We start from the raw sequence: 21,650 nt of genomic DNA, 5'->3' as shown, positions 1-21,650 counted from the left end.
AAAAGAGACAACAATTTATATATATGTATATATATATATTTTTTTTTTCTACATGAAAAATTTGTCATTCTACAAATGTGTTGTAAATGTAAGGAAACAACATATAAATATAAATATATAAATATATATATATTCAACATATATATAATATATTTCTGTCGTATTTGTTTTTATTCTACATCCCACATTTTTTACAAATAACAATTATCTTTTACAATAATAAATAAATATATATATATATATATATAATATATATATTAAAATATATTGATAAAAACAAGCAATCATACATCTATCTATATATATATATAATTATTATATTAAAATTTTCTTCTTTTATAGGAAATAATATTCCACTTAATTCAATTTATATATAAACTTACTACTATAATATACTATACATATATATATACATATATATATAAGATAGTATACATATATATATATATATATATAGCCTTTTTTTTTTTTCTTAGGCTCCTTTGTAATTCATATAATATATATATATAAAATAACATAAATTTATAAAACAAATTTATTATAATTTTTTTTTTAAATATTATGAAAAAAAAAAAATTATAAAATATAAAAAATTATTTTAAATAATAAAAAATATAATATATAAGGTAATATTATATTTTTGTATGTTTTTTTTATTTAAAAATTTTTTTTTTTTTTTTTTTTTTTAAATAATAAATTGGGCATGTAAGATGAGAATATATATATATATATATAATATATTTATATTGAAAAGAAAAAAAAAAAAAAAGGAAGAAAAAATAGTACATATATATATTATATATATGATGAATAATATTATAATACATATATACATAACATTCATTATAATATAAGCAATGTTTTAAATCATACATAATTCCAGCATCTTATAAATATGCGACCAAAAAATAAAAAAAAACAAAAAATATATTCTTCTATTATTTTGTTTCTATTTATAATTTTATATTATTTTATTTTTTGTATAATATTTATATTTTATTCTTATTTAAATATAAGTTTTTTTTTTTTTTTTTTTTTATTTTTTCATTTCAGATATATTAAAATATATATATTATATTTTTAATAAATAAAAATGGGATCTAGTATATTTTTATATTTTTTTTTCTTATTTTTGGTTTTTTAAAATATTATATACTAATTCTACAACCAAAAAAAAAGAAATAATATAAAATATATATATATTTATAATTTTTAGAATAATAAAAATAAATAGATATATAATGATATCTTCAAGATATTATATTTTTTTTACCATTGATATGTAAAAAATACAGAAGATATATATATAATATATATATATATAACCGATTTATTTATATAATAAAATATATTTAAAAATTTATTACTAATATTATATGGTTATAACAAAGATATAAATATATTTTGTATTTTAATATATTTCCATATTTTATTATTATATGTATTATTTTCCTTCCAACCTTTTATAATATCTTATAATATCAATGTTCTTTGAAAAAAAAAAAAAAAAAAAATTAATCATCTTCCTAAAAAACTGCATATATTTCAATGTTTATTCTTATCATGCGTGTGTATATATATATTTATATATATAATAAACTACAAGTCATTTTAAAAAAAAAAATATATAAATATATATACATGAAATAAAAGAGAAAAACTAAATCTATATATATTTTGTAATATTATAATAATGTATATGTAAAATATTTATATGTTAAAATAAATAAATATATATATATATTTTTAATATTTGTGTCCTTGAGCCATAAAAAAATATTATATGACCACTATTCCCCTTCAATGTTTTTTACATCACATATATATAATATATATATAAGATATTTATATTATTACAAAGAGGACAAAAATAATATAATATTATCATTTTATATAAAAATGAAATATATTTTTTTTTTTTTTAAGTGCTATTCATTATTTTATTTATAGTTATATTATTTAAATAATAGAAAAAAATTACCAAAAAGTCTTAATTTATAAAATGTAAAAAAAAAAAAAAAAAAAATTAATATGCACTTTTTTTTATAAATTATAATAAGATACAAAAAAAAAAAAATAATTTTGAAAAAATTCACAAAAAATGGTTTTAAAATTTTAGCTTCATCATTTCTGAAAATTCATGAAAATCAATCTAAAAAAAAAAAAAAAAAAAAAAAAATATATACATATATTATATACATTTTTATGTTCTTATATTTTTATATTTTTTTCTTTGTGATTACCTTTCCGTCGTTGTTTTTGTCTACATCCCTAATCATCCTTTTAACTCGATTGACGTCCCTTTGAGTTATGTTTCCCTTTTTATTTCCATTATAAAGTATCTAAAAAAAAAAAAAAAAAAAAAAAAATATACACACATAAATACATACATTTAAAAATTATCATTTGTTTTAATCACACATATATATATACTTATGTATATTAAATTATATTTTATTTTATTTTATTTTTTTATTATTACGTGGGCTAATTCTGCCGTTGTAATTTCACCGTCATTGTCTACGTCGAAGACCCTAAAGGCACAATATATTAATTTCTAAAAAAAAAAAAAAATATACATACATATATATATATATATATATATATATATATACATACATATATATATATACATACATATCTATATTTTTATATACATATTTATAATATAATTGTGTCCTTTTTGTTTTTATAAAAACCTTTGATAACTGCTTTCTGTCCAAAGAAGCTGCAAGGAATTCCGTGTAGTCTATTTTACCACTACCATCACTATCGATTTGATCTAACAACATATCAAAATTGTAAGGTAGTTTTAATCCATTTTTTTCTAATCCTTTCTTTAATTGTTCTTTAGTTATATATCCTTTTCCTTCTTCATCTAAAACTATAAAAGTCGATTTTAATTTCTCCACGTCATAATCATTACTTTGTTGTGCAATTATTGTCATTGCTAATTTCTGAAATTTTAATAAAAGTCCATAATTCTTAAAATTTTCTAATACATGTATATCCATTTTCATATCCATATGAAAAGCATTTTTTCTTTTTTTAAACCAAGGATGTTGTAAAGCTTCACTCGCACATATTCTTTTATCAGGATCCATTGTAAGACATCTTTTTATTAAATCTTTAGCTTCTTCTGTTATATTATTCCACTCCTTGCCCTTAAAATGATACTTCCCCTTCTTTACCTACAATATTGGATGAAAAAAAAAAAAAAAGGTTATGCCACATAAATGATCACAAATATATATATATATATATATATATATATATATAAAATATTAACATGTACATTCAATTATCATCATGTAAACATTTTCAATATATATATATGTGCACATATTAATAACATATATAATTTTTTTTTCAATTTTTTATTTTATTTTATTTTATTTTTATTTTTTATATTATTACCATGCTCAATATTTCGTGGTCACTTTCACCGAAAAAGGGAGGGTATCCACACAACAATATATAAAATAAAACACCTGAAGACCACATATCACATTTATAATTATAAGAACCTGTTAACACCTGCGGAGACACATAATAGGGAGTCCCAGCTTTGGTTTTCATTTCATAATTGTTATGAGTAAAATAGGAAGCTAATCCAAAATCTATAATTTTTATTAACGATTCAGGTGTGATATCATAGAATAAAAAGTTCTCAGGTTTAATATCTCGATGACATATATTTCTCATATGTAAATAATTTAATACAGAAAATATTTGTTTCATAATAAAGGATGCAAAAGTTTCTACAAAGCAACCTTTTTTTACTATTTTATCAAATAATTCTCCACCTGTACATAATTCCATTACTAAATATATTTGATTACTATCTTCAAATGTTTCAAGTAGTTTTACTACATTAGGATGATCTAAATTTTTCATAATATCTATTTCTTGTCTAAAACGTGGTATATTCTTTAATTTCTTTTTAGATACTACTTTTACAGCTCGAGATATTTTTAATAATTTATCTGTTGCTTTATATACACATCCATAGGTTCCTTTACCTAGTGGTTCTTTTGATAAAATATAAAAATCTTCTAAATTCCCAGTAAAACTTAAAATAAAGCCTCTTCTAGAAAATTTAAAATTATCACTTTTCATAGATTTTAAAATTGTATTTTCATCTTTATCATTCTTTATCATACTTTTTTTATTACCTATTTTTATCTCTTTTTTTGATCCTTTGTATTTTAATCCTCCTTTTAATTTCTCTTTTTTATTTGTCATTATACTTCTGCCTAACACGACACTTTTGTTTTTTATATATCTATGTGAACTCTTTCGTCTTTTTATATTCTCATCAGACTTTTTACATTTTATGATCACATCGCAGCTCCCCTTTTTCTTATTCTTAATAATCACATCATTCATTCTTGCCTTCTTAATACGTACACAAATTATATATCTATATATAATATTTTTATGTTGATATGGAAAAATAAAAAAATAAAAATAAAAAAATAAAAAAATAAAAAAAATTAGTAGCAATGTTTATATTTTATGTCTTTCATCAAATCTTAAAAAAAAAAAAAAAAAGACAAAATTTTAAAACGTTGCATAAAGTGTTAACAAATATGTATATATATATATATATATATATTTTATATAAACACTATAATGATAGACAAAAAAAAAAAAAAAAAAAATTATCTTCTAAATAAATATTTATGCTCTAAGAGAGTGTTTAATTTATATACAAAGCATTTAAAAGAATTTACAAAAATAAAATAAACAAATAAATAAATAAATAAATAAATAAATATATATATATATATATATATATATATATATATATATATATTTAAACCAACTTGTAAATGTGAGGTATATTAAGAAAATATGAACAAGTTGTATCATCCTTATATTTACAATAATAATTGACAAAAAAAAAAATATATATATACATATATATATATATATATATATATATATATATATATTTATTTATTTATTTATATAATCATCAAATCATATCATCCAATGATATTTCTACCATTTAAGTTTTATCTTCTTTTTTTTTTTTTTTATGTCTTTTTTTATATTTGGAAATATGAAAGAGAAAGGGAAATATATACAAAATTAATTTAGATGGTTATAAAAAAAAAAAAAAAAAAAAAAAACAATAATAAATAAAACAAAAATAGCTAGAAATAAGAAATATATATATATAATCATGACAATTTAGCTAGTTAAAAAAAAAAAAAAAAAAAATCTAGCTAATTTTTTATTTAAACAAAAAAAAAAAATAAACATTACATATATTCTTATATATGCGTATAACTTAATTATATTGCCACTTAATAAGTTGCAAGAATACATTAACTAGTTTTAAGTATTTGTATACTCATATTAATACTTATATTATTTATAAATGTATATTTTATAGGATAAGTACCAAATTCTGTGAGTTTTATTTTTTTACTTTCTATCTTTTCATATACTTCGTCATTTTCTCTTATTAACCCTCTAGTTAACAGCTACAAAATAAAAGGACAAATTAAAAAAAAAAATATATATGTATATATATATATATATATATGTATATGAAAAAATATACACTTATATAATTTAATTTATATATATTTTCATATTACATAGCTTATCAGATCATCTTGTGTAACGGCAAATTTTTCATCTTTCTTAAAATGAAATAGAATATTTAAATCATTCAACTTCTTTTTGTAAGTCCAAATAAAACTTGTTCTTATGTCGTCTATATATTTCAGAGTATTGTCTTCTTTTTCCTTTTCTACTAATTCGTCAGTGGTACTTCTATATCCAAGCCGTTGAGGTATAATATAATTAAAGGCGTGGGATAATTTTACTTGTTTTACTTCTCCTATTGGTAAGTGTGAAAGTTATATATATGTATAATATATATATATATATTTATTCTTTTATGTGTAATTATTGTCATTTTTTTTTTTTTTTTTTTATTATTTTTATTATTTTTTTTTTTTTGTTTGTTTAAATACCTTTCTTTCCTATCTCATTGTCACTATTTACAGTAATATGAATCAGCTTCGGATTTTTTTTTTTTTTTCTTTTTACTGCATATAATACATAACTAGGCCTTTTTATCTGAGGAGTAATAAATCCTCTAGAACACGATGGCAAAAATATAATATAAAAGAAATATATAAGAAAGAAAAAAGCAAAATGCATTTTTTTCCTTTTTATGTTTTGATTACATATTTAATTTTTCATATTGTTCTTTCACTTATGTCATATTGGCCTCTTAAAAAGTTCTGTATTTTCTCTTCATTTTTTTAAGAAAATTATATTTTATAAAAATATTAACCAGAAAAAAAATAAATTATAAAATGAAAATAAATAAAAAAACAAATAATACAAAAATGAATATATAAATAAATATATATATATATAATATGTGTGAGGAATAATAATCATATAGGGAAAACAGAAATATTTATAAGCATAAAAAAAAAAAAAGGTTATCGTTTCAACAAAAAATAAAAAAAAAATATAAAAAATAATAATAATATAGAAATCACAAATAAATATAAATATAACCCTTCCTTTATATATATGCATATATGTATTATATATATATATATATATATATATATATATATATATATTTATTTATTTATATACTTTTATTTATTATTTTATTTATTTTTTTTGTGAATGTTTTAGATTTCATAAGTTATGTGAATATATATTTAAATGTAAAACGTAATAAGGCTTATTTGAATATATTTTACACATGTATAAATTATTGTACAAAAATGGATACTGTTTGAATCATTTAGATTAATATTATTCCTAATACATTATTTTGTTATATATATATATATATATATATATATATATGTATGTATGTATTTTTTTTTTTTTTTTTTTTTTTTTTTTTTGTTTTTGTGTTTTATTTATATATACATTTAAACCTTACATGATGTAATTTTTTTTTTATATTCTATATGATCATAATACATTTGTAAAAATACTGAATCTATACATAAATAAAAATCATTTAAAATGAGAGAAAAAAAATAAAAAAGTTATAGTGACAGTCTTATATTTTAAGAAAAATATAGTATATATATATATACACATACATACAAAGAATTAAGATTAGGGTTAATTCAATGAAGTTAAATAGGACAGAGACTGTTATATAACAAAAGGAACCTTTGAATTTATATTGATTTTTTTTTTAAAATAAAATAATGAGAGCAATAATAAGATTTAAGGTTAGAAAAAGGAAATATATACGTGAATAAATGTACATGGAAAATATATTGTTATATATATATATATATATAATATATATATTGGCATATATTTAAATAAATCCCTTTTAAAAAATTTTTTTTTTTTTTTATTTTCAGATAATTCGACAAGTACATTCCCTGGTGTCAAAAGATGCAGACAACAAACTTAAAAGAATAGTATCATATATTAATAATTACGATGACAACCTGTATGAACTAAAAAGAAAAAAGGAGTACCTTGGCTTGTTAAAAAACATATATCATACCATCCCTTCAAGGTTGAATGAAAACAAATTATGGAATAATTTCTTGAATAAATTGAAAGCAGAAAAGTGTTATCATAAATTAAAAAAAATAATTAAGAAAAATATTATAACACACGATTCTCTGATGTGCAGACAAATAATATATCTTTATTATATAGGTAAAAATATATGAATATATAACTATATATATATATGTATGTATATGTATATTTGGCTATTTCATGTAATTACCTTAGGTAGCCAAACATGAACATATACATATATATATATATATATATATATATATATATATATATATATATATAGCCAATTTTATTTTATTTTATTTTATTTTATTTTTTTTTATTTTTTTTGAAAAGGTTTTGATGACGAAATTGGCTGTTTGATAAAAAGACTCGATTATAAATTACAAAAGTGTAATGAGAAGGACTTTAAAGATTGTGAAAAATATATGAATGAAGATGTAAGTGATATAATAAAAATGTTATATGTATTATATCATTATAAGAATGGTAAAGATAAGGATTATAAGAATATAATATTACATTTTGATAAATATATATATCATAGCAAGAATATTCCTATGACAAATTTAAAGTATTTGTTTTATTTTCATTTATTTTATTTTAATATGAACTATTCATTAATAAGAATAGAGAAATGTTTAGAAACGCATGGACATTTATTAACATCAGAACAATTGATGTTTTTAATTCGATACATAAATATTTATTTAAAAAATTTATATCTCTATAATGTTATTAAGCATAGAAATGATTACCAGACGGTGTGTAATAATATGAATAATAAAACAAATGAAAATGAGACTGATAATAATGGAAATAATTATGAAGACGAAAATAGTTATAGGAATAAAATTAAAAAGGAAATAAATATTTTTATAAATAATTTGTTTAGGATAAATAAAAATGAGAAAGAATATTTTATTTTCTACAATTTTGATGATATAGAAATAAAAAATAAGTGTGTAAAAAATGAAGAGTTGGATATGAATGAACAGGATAATGTAAGTATTTTAAAAAATACGAGTATTCATAAATTTGTAAAAAATAAAATAAATGAAAGAGATGATAATAAAAAGGGAAATCATCATATTAATGATAATATGTATTTTGATATGACGAATGGAGATAAAGAAAATGTAACTATGAAAGATAATAATAGTAATAAGGATAATATATTATATAATAATATATTATATGATAATATATTATATAATACTAATAGTAGTAGTGATAAGAATTCTGTTTCTTTTTATATACATGAAAACCAAATGAATAGAAAAAATAGTTTTAATAGTAACAATTGTGTGAATAATAATATGGAAGGATTAACTATTCAGAGTGATGAAAATAATAATTTATGTAATAGTCGAAAGGTTTTAAGAAAAGAAAAAATTATAATAAATAATACAGAATTAAATATATATAAGAATATATATAAGATATGTACAAAGGAAGTTATAAAGAATATTTTATTAAATAAAGAAAAAATAGATATAGATATTTTATGGAATGGTTTTATTAGTAATTTATTTAAAGATGAATATATATATATGTTAATGAATGAAATAAAAAAAGATAATAAGAAACATATAGTAAATGAAGAAGAATTTATAACATATTTAAAACAAATAAAATTATTGGAATTATATGATGATACATTTTTTATAACCATATGTAATAATTTTTTTAAAACTTATATTGTTGAAAAAAAGTATATAAAAAATTTATATTTTGCTGATAGATTAACATATTATACAGATATTTTTTGTTACAATTCTTTCTTACAAAAATATATTTTATATATATATAAATTAAATTTAGAACGATTTAATATAAAAATATTAAAAAAAATATTATCCAAATTATTTTATTTCTTACAACAAAATAAATCTTTAATAAATGGTTTTGATAAATTTATAAAGAGTCTTATTATAAAAATTATTATGAATGGTTCATTCAATGATATTATAATGATTATATATACATGGAGACAATATATCTTTTATAAGACATATATGAATGACCAAAGAGAAAAAGAAAAATGTTTTGAGAGTAAAAATTATTATATGAATGTATTTGATGATAAAAATAATGTGTATAATATGTATAATATGTATAATTCGAATAATTCGAATAATATGATAAACTTTGAAACGGATCCTCATTTTGTTTATAAGGATATACAAAAGAAAATTATAAAAATGTTATGTATAGAAAATATTATAGAGGGGAATAAAATAGATGATACTAAATATAATATGAATAATAAATATGTATACACTGAATTATATAATAATCATATGATAAATAATAATTCTTGTTATTTACAAAATAATAATATTTTCCATTTAAACAATACTATGTTGCATTATATGAAAAAGGACTATATAAAAATATATGAATTTTTAAGCTTCCGAACTATTATAGAGAAAAGACAAATGACTTACATTATGTTTGATAAATATTTTGATAAAAGTATGATCATTATGACAAATAAACAATTAATAAAATTATTCTGTGTCTTTTTAAATAAGCTTCATAATACTATAAAAAGTGGTGAAAACAAATTGAATCTTTTCGAATGTGTAAATAATTTTTTTCATGACGACCCTATGTATTATAGTATGAGTCAATTATTAAGAGAGGGAAGTGACTTGATGAAGGAGGATCAACCTTTGAATAAAAAAAAAAATAAAACAAATAATGAAGATATACAAAAGGGTGGGCATAATATAAATGATAATAATAATAATAATAATAATAATACTAATACATATTATGATAATAATAATACATATTATGATAATACTAATACATATTATGATAATAATAATACATATTATGATGATTATCATGTCGAAGGTTTGAATAAATCAAAGCAAAACTTATATTATAATAACAATAACAATTGTGATAGAGAACAAATGCGTAGTAACCCTTTATTCGTATCAACTAAAAATAAGGCAGATAAAGAAAAAACATTTTTAATAAAAAAAAAAAAAATTGATACTAATTTTATTAATGAAGAAGAAAAGGAATTTATTGAAAATAAAATTGTGGAGAATAAATGTCAAGAGTCATTTGATTTTTTGTTTAACGATAAAGATAACAAAAAAAAAAAAAAAAAAATTATTTCTTTATCAGATGTAGTTAATTATAAAAAGAAATATGCATATGAATATCTTTGTTTAAATAATTTTATTAATTTATTATTAATGATAATAATAGATAATTATATCTTTTTTGATATTAAGAATTTACATTTTATAAATTTCTTTTTCCAGTGTTTTGAATATGAACATCTGTTATCTATGTCTATATATCATTACTTTTATTTTTTCCATATTTTTAAGAATATAAATTATGCTCACTTAAGACAAAAGGATAAGAAGGAATATATATATTCAGAAGATTTTTTTAATAAAAATAAAAATAAAATTATGCATATATGTAAGGAGAAAATAAAAAATTTGATCAATGAGCATATTTTGTTTAACCTAAAATGTGGGTATAGTATGACAGAACTTAATGAAGAGCAAAAAAAAAAAAAAAAAAAAGAAGAAAATGATACTTGTCATAAACAAAAAAATGTTGAAAAGAATGATACTTGTCATAAACAAAAAAATGTTGAAAAGAATGATACTTGTCATAAACAAAAAAATGTTGAAAAGAATGAGACCTGTCTTGAACAAAAAAATGTAATAAATTTTGATCTGGATTGTATAATTATGTTAATTTTATATAACATGAACAAAGAAGATGTTGTGGATATTTTTAAAAATTGTTTCTTATTATCATTAAATAATTATTTAATGGAACAGCAAAAAAAAAAAAAAAGAGAGATAATATTTATATATGGTAATACAAATTGTTCAATAGAGATAGATGGTGAAACCAAAATGGATATAAGAGAAATTAAATCAAATGATAATAATAAGGAGGATAAAATGGCTAGTTGTTCATATAATATGAATCAATTAAATATTATACCATGTAACAATTTTGATATGATCAGAAAGATTTTTGATAGTAAGAATAAGAATATAAAATATATTGATGAGTTTGATATTATAAAAAAATATGAATTTTTTTATATTCACATGATATATAAAAAATTGATGTGTCTTAATAATAAAATGGGTATGGATGGAAATAATTTAAAAAATAATGATGATATGTTGGAAGGTGTTGATGATATAAAGAATAATTACAACTTAAATAATAATTATGTTTATAATAATATCATGTATGAAGATGATAAAAAAATGTATGGTTATATTAATCATTCATATGATCATAATAATTTCAATGAGTATAAAAAGGAACAATCTGATTATAACTCTTTTCTGCATTTTTTATCAAATAAAAAACAAAATTATGAAGCAGAAGAATTATTAAAATTATGTACCATGATAAAAATATTTAAAGGAAATGACAAAATAAAACAGATCATAAATAAAATTAATATGCTTTTTAATAGTTATAATAGTTTTGAATTTTTTATAAGTTATTTATTTCTCATTATACTTAATGAGAAAAAAGAAAATTATATAAATCAAATTTATAAAATATTTAATGAAATTAATATATATTTATTAAATAATAATATAAAACCTTATTGGTATCAATTATTAATACAAATACTTTATCTTATAAAAATTAAAAATTTATATTCTTTCGATTTATTATGTATCAAATATAAAAATATAGCTAATTTTTATTACCAAGCTATAAATATCAAGAAAAACTTATTGGAAGAATATCAAAAAAAACAAAAAAAAACATGCACAAATTCAAATATAAATATGACATATTATATAAATAATGGACAACAATATAACATATATAGGTCAATCATTAGAAAATATTTACAAACAAATAATATTTCTTATATTGAAAATATACAATTAAAAGATAGTCCATTCATATTTGACATATATGTTCCTTCAAAAAAAATCATCTTTTTAAATCAAGATATGTGTATTTTTCCTGATATATTTATTGATCATTTACAAGTCTACATATTTGACACCATTCATTTTACTATATGTGAGATGAATGAAAGAAATTATAATAATCTGATAGGAAGTACATAAACATTTCTGCTTTAATATATATATATATATTTATGTATGTATTACATTATTTTGTGTTATGATATATTTTGATATATTGTTTTTATTTTTTTTTTTTGAAACCATATAAAACTGGTGTATGGAAATTTTCAATTTTTAATGTATAAATTTTTTTCTAGGTCTCAAATTTATAATTCACATATTAAAGGAAAAGGCATATAAATGAATAAATAAATAAATAAATAAATATAAATATATATATATGTGTGTGTATATATATTATAATTTTGTGTATAATATAGTATTAAAAAAAAAAAAATTCTTTTTATAAATAAAACAGTATAGGTATGATTTTATTAAAAAAATTTATATTATATGTACATGTAAAACAAAAAAAAAAAATATATATATATAAATATATATATATATATATATATATATATAATATTATAGAATAAAATAAAATAGAATAACCAAAAAAGAAAAGAAATGCATATCTTAATTTATTATTATTGCTTAATGCAATTCATATTGGCCTTCATTTGTAACATTTTTTGTTGCCACACTAACTGGGATTTTTCATATAAATATATGTACTCATCATAATTCATATTAGTAAGATCTATTGGAAATATATGTAAAGCTGGATTATAAAAATTAAATAAATTATATTGAGACTCTTCATATAAATTACGAAAATTATTATAATTTATATTAAAGTTATTATTATAAGGATATAATTTTATCATATCAATATTTTCATTCATATTTGGACTCTCTACATAGTTGTTTGCATTCATATTATACATAGGTGGGATGTTTGGTTTGGCATTCGTATCTCTATAAGGGAAAATATATATATATATATATATATATAATATAATATATAAAAATAAATACACATATATATATGATATGTTTAATATTTTATTCATTCTTTATATTAATACTTACGTTAAGTTATTGTTAATCTTAATAAAATTCGATTCAAATGCTTCACATAACTGAATACCAGCCATCTGTTCTATTTCCTAAAAAAAAAATATTCACACACACAAACATATACATATATATATATAATAATGTTTACGTAAAATTTGCCTTGCGTGTTCATATTTTTATTCAATTTTTACATGACTCGTTCATAATATTTTATTGTCTTTTTTTATTATTTTTACGAGAAATGGTTATATATTTCAATATTTACCTGTCCATCTCTTCCAACTTTTATTGGTTTGTTTTCGTTGAGGCTATTCTTCAAATGGGCAACTTCTTGAAAGGGCACATCGATACTATAATTAAGGGTTTGTTAAAAAAAATATCAAATAAAATATGAATAACATATAAAAAAGGATAAATTATACATATATATATATATTTATTTATTTATTTATATTATTTTTTCGTGTTACACTCGTATCCATTGGATATCAAAGTTTTTTCCTCTAAAAACCTTATTGTCATAATAAAAATAAACGTTATTATTCTTTGATTCTCCTGGTCTACATGATTAGAAATAAATATAACAGAGAAAAAAATGTAAATCATAAGATATGTAGGAACAGTTTTAATAATATTTATTTTATTAAACTTAAAATTAAAATATATACATATATATATATATATATATATATATATATATATATATATAAATTAATTAAAAAAGTAATTACTTGGATTGCATAATCGCATAACCACAAAATTTAGAACTACCGTTAACTGAAAAAACTAATATGACATAATCATGTTCCTACAATAAAAAAGGAAATAAAATATATATATATATATATATATTTATATTTTTATATTTTTCCTTTTTTCAATATATTATATTTCATAATACCATAAACGCTGAAACAAATTTATATTCATTTTTTGGTGTTGTTGCCCAAATATTATAATTCAACGATATCGCTATATTTTTATCTGACGAGCTTTTAATAAGAAAAAACTTAGTTTTTGCACTTGTGTCTGATAAAAATAAAAAAAAACAAAAATGAAGATTATATATAAAAAACACATTTCATATGTATTTATATATATTTGTTATATTTATTTGTTATATTAATTTTTGTCTATATTCTTTCATTTTTTTTTTTTAATCATTTATTACATATGTTCTTAACCACATGGGTTGGGGGTATAAAAGAATTGTTGTTATAATTCATGTTTTCTAAAAAAAATTATTATTTCATATAATGGTAAAAAAAAAAAAAAAATTAAAAAGAAAATAAATATATAAGAGAATCTTATATATTCACATATATTCTTTTATTGTTAAATTATTCTATCATTTTTATTCACTGTTTTTTTTTTTTTTTTTTTTTTTTTTTCTATATACAATATAAAAGAAATTGAAAAAGGATAATTGCTTAATGATATGAAAAGGGATATATATAAATATTTACTATATTATATTAATTTATATATGTTAAATATATTTTTGTGATTATTTTTTTCACATATAAAATAGTTTAAAAATTAAAAGGCACGAAATTTTATTTTAATTAATTTTTTATATTTGCCTTTTAAATATATAAGAAGAACATTTACTTTAAATAGAAGAAATTTTCAGTGTATAGATTGAAATATTTTTGAATGAATAATTTATTTAAATAAGAAAAGAAACTATTTAAAAATAATTATAATATATTGAAACATTATTTTTTATAAAAACATATAAAAAATAGGAAGAATTTGAAGAATATTTTTTGCATGTATAATATTATTATATATGAATAGTATACAAACCATATATTTATAAATATAATTATATTATATATATAATATATTTATTGTATTTTTTTTTTTAATGAGAGGAAAAAAAAATATATACATATATAAAATAAATTTATATATATATATATATATATATATATAATATAATAAAAAAAAAAAAAAAATAGTTAGTTCCACTTTTATATATTTATATGTTATTCTCATTTTAATTTATTATATAAAAAAAAATACATATTTTTATAAATGATATAGAAATTTATTGGATAAGTTTTCTTTTACAAATTGTCTATTTTATTATTTTATAATTATTAATAATGTATATCTTATTTGAATAATATGATGATAGCCTTTATAAAAATATATATTATATGAATATCATCATGGATAAAGGGGAAAAAAAAAAAAAAAAAAAAAAAAACAGCCAAAAATATAAATGAAAACCATTAGTACTTATACTGATAAATGTTTTTATAAAAATTAAAATAAATAAAAATATATAAATATATATATATATATATATATTTATTTATTTATATATTCGTGGAATGGTCCAAATTTTGGTATAATGTAAAAGATACATAAATTGATAGTCAAACCTTTTTTTAAAAGAATGAAAAAAGAAATTATTGTCGACGTAAAATCCAATCCTCGCACACATACTAATGGTGATAAAGACATAATTATAGAGAAAAAAAAAAAAAAAAAAAAGAAGAAGAAGAAAGAAAATGTGAAGGTAAGTATAAATGCAAATATGAATGTAGAGAATGTCAAAAATGTGGAAAATATAAAATGTATAAAAAATGAAAAATACATAAAAAATATAAAATCTATAAAATATTATAATGATGGAAAAAAAGAAAAAAAAAATTATCAAACGAAAAATACAAATAACAATATACAATTCGGAAATAGACTAGTCAGAATAACATTTAGTAGCGATAAACAAAAAAGGAAGGAATTTATCAAAAAAAAAAAAATGAATATAATAATGAAACAAAAAAAAAAGAAAAGAAAAGAATTTGAAGAAAAAAAAAAACTTATAAATAAATTAACAAATATATTAAATATTGAAAAAGAAAAAGGAAATTATTATTTTTTACCCAAATGTTTAAAAAAAAAAAAAATATCCAAATTAAAAAAAATTATTATTTTAGAAAAGAAAATTAAAAATGATCTATATCAAGAATTATTAAAACAAAAAGAAAATATCACTTCTATGAATGATCATCAGGATGATATATATTTACAACTTATTCAAAATAAAATAAAATGGATACTAAAAAATAAAAATAAAAAAAATAAAATCATAAAAATAAAAATAAATAATAATAATAATAATAATAATAACAACAACAATAATAATAGTAGTAATAATAAATTCGCTAGCAGTTCTTTTAAAAAACTAGCCAAAACGGAAAATGTGCTAAATGGTGAGTTACCTGACGTTCAGGTGAATAATTTAAAAAAATTTATACACACATGGACAAATAAATATACAACAGATTTGCGAAAAGGAAAAAATGATGATAGAAAGAGGCATATAAGACAACTGATAAGTGTTGCAAAAAAATTAGAAAAGTACACTGATCAGAATGATAAGGATAATTTGAAAGATAAAAGAGTTTCTTCGAAAAATAATTTTTTTTCTTTTGAAGATTTTGATAAGAATAAAGCTGTTAATATAAAAGAAAAAAAACAGAATAGTGATATCATAGAAATAAATGAGCATAATATATGCAACCATAACAATAATAATAACAACAACAATAATAATAATAATAATAATAGTAATAATGATGATAATAAGAATAAAAGTTTTACTGATGTAAATGACATGTTAAAAGATGAAATGCTAAAAAATGAAAAAATTTTAAATTATATACAAGTCAGCAGAGTTGAAAAAAAAATTTATATCAATGATTATGTTGATCATGAAATAACTGATAAATTAAATACTATGGTTAAAGAGTTTTTAAAAAAAATCTCTCTTTCACATGAAAAATTGTTATTGTTAAAAAAGAAAAAAAGATATTTCTTAGGATTAAAAGAATGTTATAAACATATATGCATAGATGAACCCAAAATAGTATTTATTGCTCCGAATATTGAACCATCACTAAATAATATTTTCGATGATACGTTAGGGAAAATAATTTCTAAATCTAAAGAAAAAAATATCCCTATAGTTTTTGCTTTAAGTAAAAATTTGTTAGGAAAATGTATAAATAAATCTAGACAGTCAATTATTTGTATAATTGATAATGATTCTTATATAAAAGAATGTAATGATATAATTAATCTCGCTAATTCTTTGAGATTATGTAAATGAAATGTATAGAAATGTTTTACATAATAAATATAAATAAATAAATATATATATATTTATTAATATTTATATATATTCAGTTATATATATATATATATATATATATATATATATATATATATTTATATGTGGACAACTACGCGAGTACCATATATATACAACATAATATATTATTATAAAAATATTCATTTTGATGCTATTTTTTTAAAATACAATAATTTCTATATATAGAAAATTTCAAAACTTAATATAATTCAAGTCCAATTAATTAAGTTATTTTATAAAATATGTTGGTACATATTTTTTATATAAAAAAAGATAATATATATGTATACAATATATATCTATATGTTTAAAAAAAAAAAAAAAAAAAAAAAAAAAAAAAAAAAAATATATAAAAATATAAGTAAATAAATATATATATATATATATATATATATATATATATATATAAATATTTATATATACATATCTATATATACATTTAATATTCATATAAAATAAAATACAATATTTTTATATAAAATTATTCAAAGTGATGGAAAAATTTTCCAAAAATTATAATATAAAGATTTGAAGTGGAATATATAAATATATATGTTTTCTTTTTTTTTTGTTTGTTTGCTCAAAATATTTAATATTTAACCAAATAAGGAAAATCCTAAGTCGTCTTCTTCTTCCTCTTCTTCTTCTTTCTTTTCTTCTTTCTTATCTTCTTTCTTGGTATCAGCAGTTTCTACTGCAGCGGCACCAGCTGGTGCGGCAGCTACACCACCTCCGATATTTTGTAATTTCTTTAATCCATCAGTAATTAATTCATGGCAACTCTTTCCTTTTAAAGAATCAATAAAATTGTTTAAAACTTCATCTTCTACATCAGCATTTACGGCTCCCAAAACATTCTTAACTTCTTTTGTGCTTGGGTTTTCATTTCCTCCCAACACACACATAAGATATGCTGCAACGTATTTCATAGCCATTTTTTATAATATATATATATTATATTCAACTACAGGAAAAAAAAAAAAAAATATAAAATAATAAAATAATAAAATAATAAAATGAAAAAATAAAATAATCATATGAAACTGTATAAATGTCCTATTAACATATACATATATATACATATATATATATATATATATATATATAATGTTGTATATATATTATTTACATGTACAAGTCATAAATTTTATTAACACTATATATATCGCTTTAAAAAAAAAAAAAAAAAAAAAAAAAAATTATATGTACAAAATGGCTGTACATATATATTTATTTGTTTATATATAAAACTTTTATGAAGGTCAAAAAGAAATAATATAAAAATGGAACAACAATAATTCAAAATAAATAAAAACTTTATATATATATATTATATATATAATACTGTATTATTATTAAATAATAATATAAGAAAAGTATCAAATTATATAATAATAATAATATATATATATATGTTCTTTTTTTATAATCTTACTTTTTAAGGTTAATATTTTTTATTAATATAGGGAAATTTAAAATTAATTAAAGAAAAAGAAATATTATTTCTTTAATTTTTCAATAATATTAAAGTTTTTTTTTTTCCTTTTTTTTATTTTTTTAATATATATATAATATATAAAAAAAAAAAAAATGTTTAAATAAAAATCAGTGAAATATTATTATTATATAAATATATATATATATAATATATATTGCAACAAAAAATAAAAAAAAAAAATTATCTTTTTCTTTTTTTTTTTTAATATAAATTATGTAAGATATGAAAAGAAATCAATCCATTCACTTGTGGGAAGGAAAAAAATATATTTAATAAAATAATGAATGATATTATAATAAAAGAAAAATATATATTATTATACATATATATCTAATTACATTTATATACATAATTATATATATATTATAAATGTATAAATATATATTTTAAAATATAAAATATATATGTTATATATAACGATAAAAAGAAAAGTATAATTATTATAACATAATAATATTATTATGTATAAATATATTATGGATATATATATTAAGTTTTTATTTTATCTGTTTTTTCTTCCTTGTATCACAATTAAAATATATATATATATAATATTTATATATTATAATTTAAATATAATATTATGTATATAATAATTTTTGATATATAGTAAATAATAATATTATATAAACATACATAAACGTGGTTTAGGGTTTCCTCTTTTTTTTTTTTTTTTTTTAAGATCTTAAGAAATGGGGTATATATTTTTTTTTTTGCAATATCATATATATATATGTATATATATATTATATTTTTTTGAACCTTATAAATTATAATAGTACATATAAACTTAAAGGTGAAATGAAAATAAATATATAAAAATATATCATATATTACTTAGTATATAATATACTTATATATAGTCCCCTTATAAATATATATATAATATATTTATAATATTATATATATATTATATTATCGTAATATTGTAGTGTTCAAAGTGCAGTAAAAAAAAAAAAAAAAAAATATATATATATATTAATATTATAGATATAATATATATATATATATATATACCTCTTTTTGTATGTATAATTTTTATATAGAATATTTTTTACTCCCATTCTTTCTTATATATATTTTTATATCATTTTAAATAAAAATAAAAAAAAATAAAATAATATATATATAAAATATTACCTTTGAAAAAATGAAAGATTAATCAATATGATATTTTAAATTAAATATATTTTTTATTATTATTAAAATATTAAATAATAAATATAAAATATAATATTTCTCTGAATATATTATTTCAACTTTTCCAAAAGGATATAATAAATAAATATATAAATATATATATTATATATATATTTATAATTTTTTTTTTTTTTTTTTTTTTCGGAAAGCCCCAATTTTTTAGAAGAAATATATAAGGGATTATTCATAAAAGTATATCATTTTTAAAATTACTTTTTTTTATATATTTATCCTATATTTTGAAAACATATTGTTTAGACGAATTATTTTTATTATTATAGTTGAAAGAAATATATATTTTTTTATTTAGTTACAATTTGCCATTTAAAAAAAAAAAAAAAAAAAAAAAAAATCACATATATATAATATATATGTATACATATTTAAAACAATAATTATATAAGCCACGCATGTGTGCATATAAATACAAAAACATACAAATTTGTTCATACATATATTTATTCATATGTATTCCTTTGTTATATTATAAAACTGTTAAAACGAAAATGAAATATAAATAAATAAATAAATATATATATATATATATATTTTTTTTTTTACATTTCCAAATGGTTTATTTTAATAATTAATACTAGCTTGATTTTGTATGGGAAGACATTTTACATCATCAAATTGTTTTGAGTGTCGATGTATTCCTAGAACAGATCGACCTGACTGGTCAGCATTTTGTTTAAAGGTTTCATCCCATTCAACGGCTTTACTAGTTGAACATGCAATAGATTCTCCTTCTGGTACTGATTCTTGTGCACATTGTTCAGGGAAGCACTCTGAAAAAATACATCTGTATAGATATGCTTCTTTAGTTTTTGGTGTATTATATGGAAAAAGAAATTTGGCTCTTGAAAATTGAATATCTGATATTTTTTTTTCTGCATATTGTTTTAATCCATCAATCCAATTATATCCAACACCATCTGAGAATTGTTCTTTTTGTCTGTAGAGGATATGTTCAGGTAAATATCCTTCAAAAGCTTTTCTTAAAATATATTTTTCTATTTTATTATTTGAGCACATTTTATCTTGTGGATCAATATTCATAACAAGATTCAAGAATTGTAAATCTAAAAAAGGTACTCTTGCTTCAATACCAAATGCCATAGTAGATTTATTAGCTCTTAATACATCATAATAATGTAGATCATGTATTTTTCTTTGTAGTTCTCTATGAAATTCTTCTTTATTAGGTGCTTTATGAAAA

The 21,650-nt window shown here is 17.7% G+C and overlaps 7 protein-coding genes across 7 annotated transcripts in view; 2 read left to right on the top strand and 5 right to left on the bottom strand.

Moving 5' to 3' along the window:
• Positions 1–2,107: 2,107 nt before the first annotated feature.
• Positions 2,108–4,389, bottom strand: PADL01_0308900 (calcium-dependent protein kinase 3; the record flags this gene model as incomplete). The annotated part of the gene is made up of 5 exons (XM_028683792.1): positions 2,108–2,152; positions 2,244–2,342; positions 2,483–2,557; positions 2,700–3,191; positions 3,418–4,389. The coding sequence occupies 5 exons, from the start codon at positions 4,387–4,389 to the stop codon at positions 2,108–2,110; spliced, it is 1,683 nt and encodes a 560-aa protein (XP_028536506.1).
• A 947-nt stretch (positions 4,390–5,336) lies between these two features.
• On the bottom strand, positions 5,337–6,183 carry PADL01_0308800 (50S ribosomal protein L9, apicoplast, putative; the record flags this gene model as incomplete). The annotated part of the gene is made up of 3 exons (XM_028683781.1): positions 5,337–5,495; positions 5,613–5,857; positions 5,994–6,183. The coding sequence occupies 3 exons, from the start codon at positions 6,181–6,183 to the stop codon at positions 5,337–5,339; spliced, it is 594 nt and encodes a 197-aa protein (XP_028536505.1).
• A 1,028-nt stretch (positions 6,184–7,211) lies between these two features.
• Positions 7,212–12,644, top strand: PADL01_0308700 (conserved Plasmodium protein, unknown function; the record flags this gene model as incomplete). Its single annotated transcript, XM_028683769.1, has 3 exons — positions 7,212–7,235; positions 7,374–7,680; positions 7,882–12,644. 3 exons carry the CDS (start codon positions 7,212–7,214, stop codon positions 12,642–12,644), a joined length of 5,094 nt encoding a protein of 1,697 aa, XP_028536504.1.
• Positions 12,645–13,132: 488 nt separating this feature from the next.
• On the bottom strand, positions 13,133–14,791 carry PADL01_0308600 (YTH domain-containing protein, putative; the record flags this gene model as incomplete). Its single annotated transcript, XM_028683758.1, has 7 exons — positions 13,133–13,463; positions 13,578–13,654; positions 13,831–13,915; positions 14,036–14,125; positions 14,297–14,373; positions 14,467–14,594; positions 14,737–14,791. The coding sequence occupies 7 exons, from the start codon at positions 14,789–14,791 to the stop codon at positions 13,133–13,135; spliced, it is 843 nt and encodes a 280-aa protein (XP_028536503.1).
• A 1,181-nt stretch (positions 14,792–15,972) lies between these two features.
• Positions 15,973–17,691, top strand: PADL01_0308500 (SECIS-binding protein 2, putative; the record flags this gene model as incomplete). Its single annotated transcript, XM_028683747.1, has 1 exon — positions 15,973–17,691. One exon carries the CDS (start codon positions 15,973–15,975, stop codon positions 17,689–17,691), a length of 1,719 nt encoding a protein of 572 aa, XP_028536502.1.
• A 638-nt stretch (positions 17,692–18,329) lies between these two features.
• PADL01_0308400 (60S acidic ribosomal protein P2) lies at positions 18,330–18,668 on the bottom strand (the record flags this gene model as incomplete). Its single annotated transcript, XM_028683736.1, has 1 exon — positions 18,330–18,668. The coding sequence occupies one exon, from the start codon at positions 18,666–18,668 to the stop codon at positions 18,330–18,332; it is 339 nt and encodes a 112-aa protein (XP_028536501.1).
• A 2,342-nt stretch (positions 18,669–21,010) lies between these two features.
• PADL01_0308300 (asparagine synthetase, putative) overlaps positions 21,011–21,650 on the bottom strand; it is a gene marked incomplete at both ends in the record, with an annotated part of 2,425 nt that continues 1,785 nt past the window's right edge. Inside the window, one exon of the mRNA XM_028683725.1 lies at positions 21,011–21,650. This exon is cut by the window's right edge and continues 1,077 nt beyond it. Coding sequence (XP_028536500.1) covers positions 21,011–21,650 — 640 coding nt within the window.

The sequence above is a fragment of the Plasmodium sp. gorilla clade G2 genome (genome assembly GCF_900097015.1).
Source record: "Plasmodium sp. gorilla clade G2 genome assembly, chromosome: 3".
Lineage (NCBI taxonomy): Eukaryota > Apicomplexa > Aconoidasida > Haemosporida > Plasmodiidae > Plasmodium > Plasmodium adleri (nom. inval.).
The sequence above is the reverse complement of the archived record's forward strand: the minus strand, read 5'-3'. Positions and strand labels throughout refer to the sequence as shown.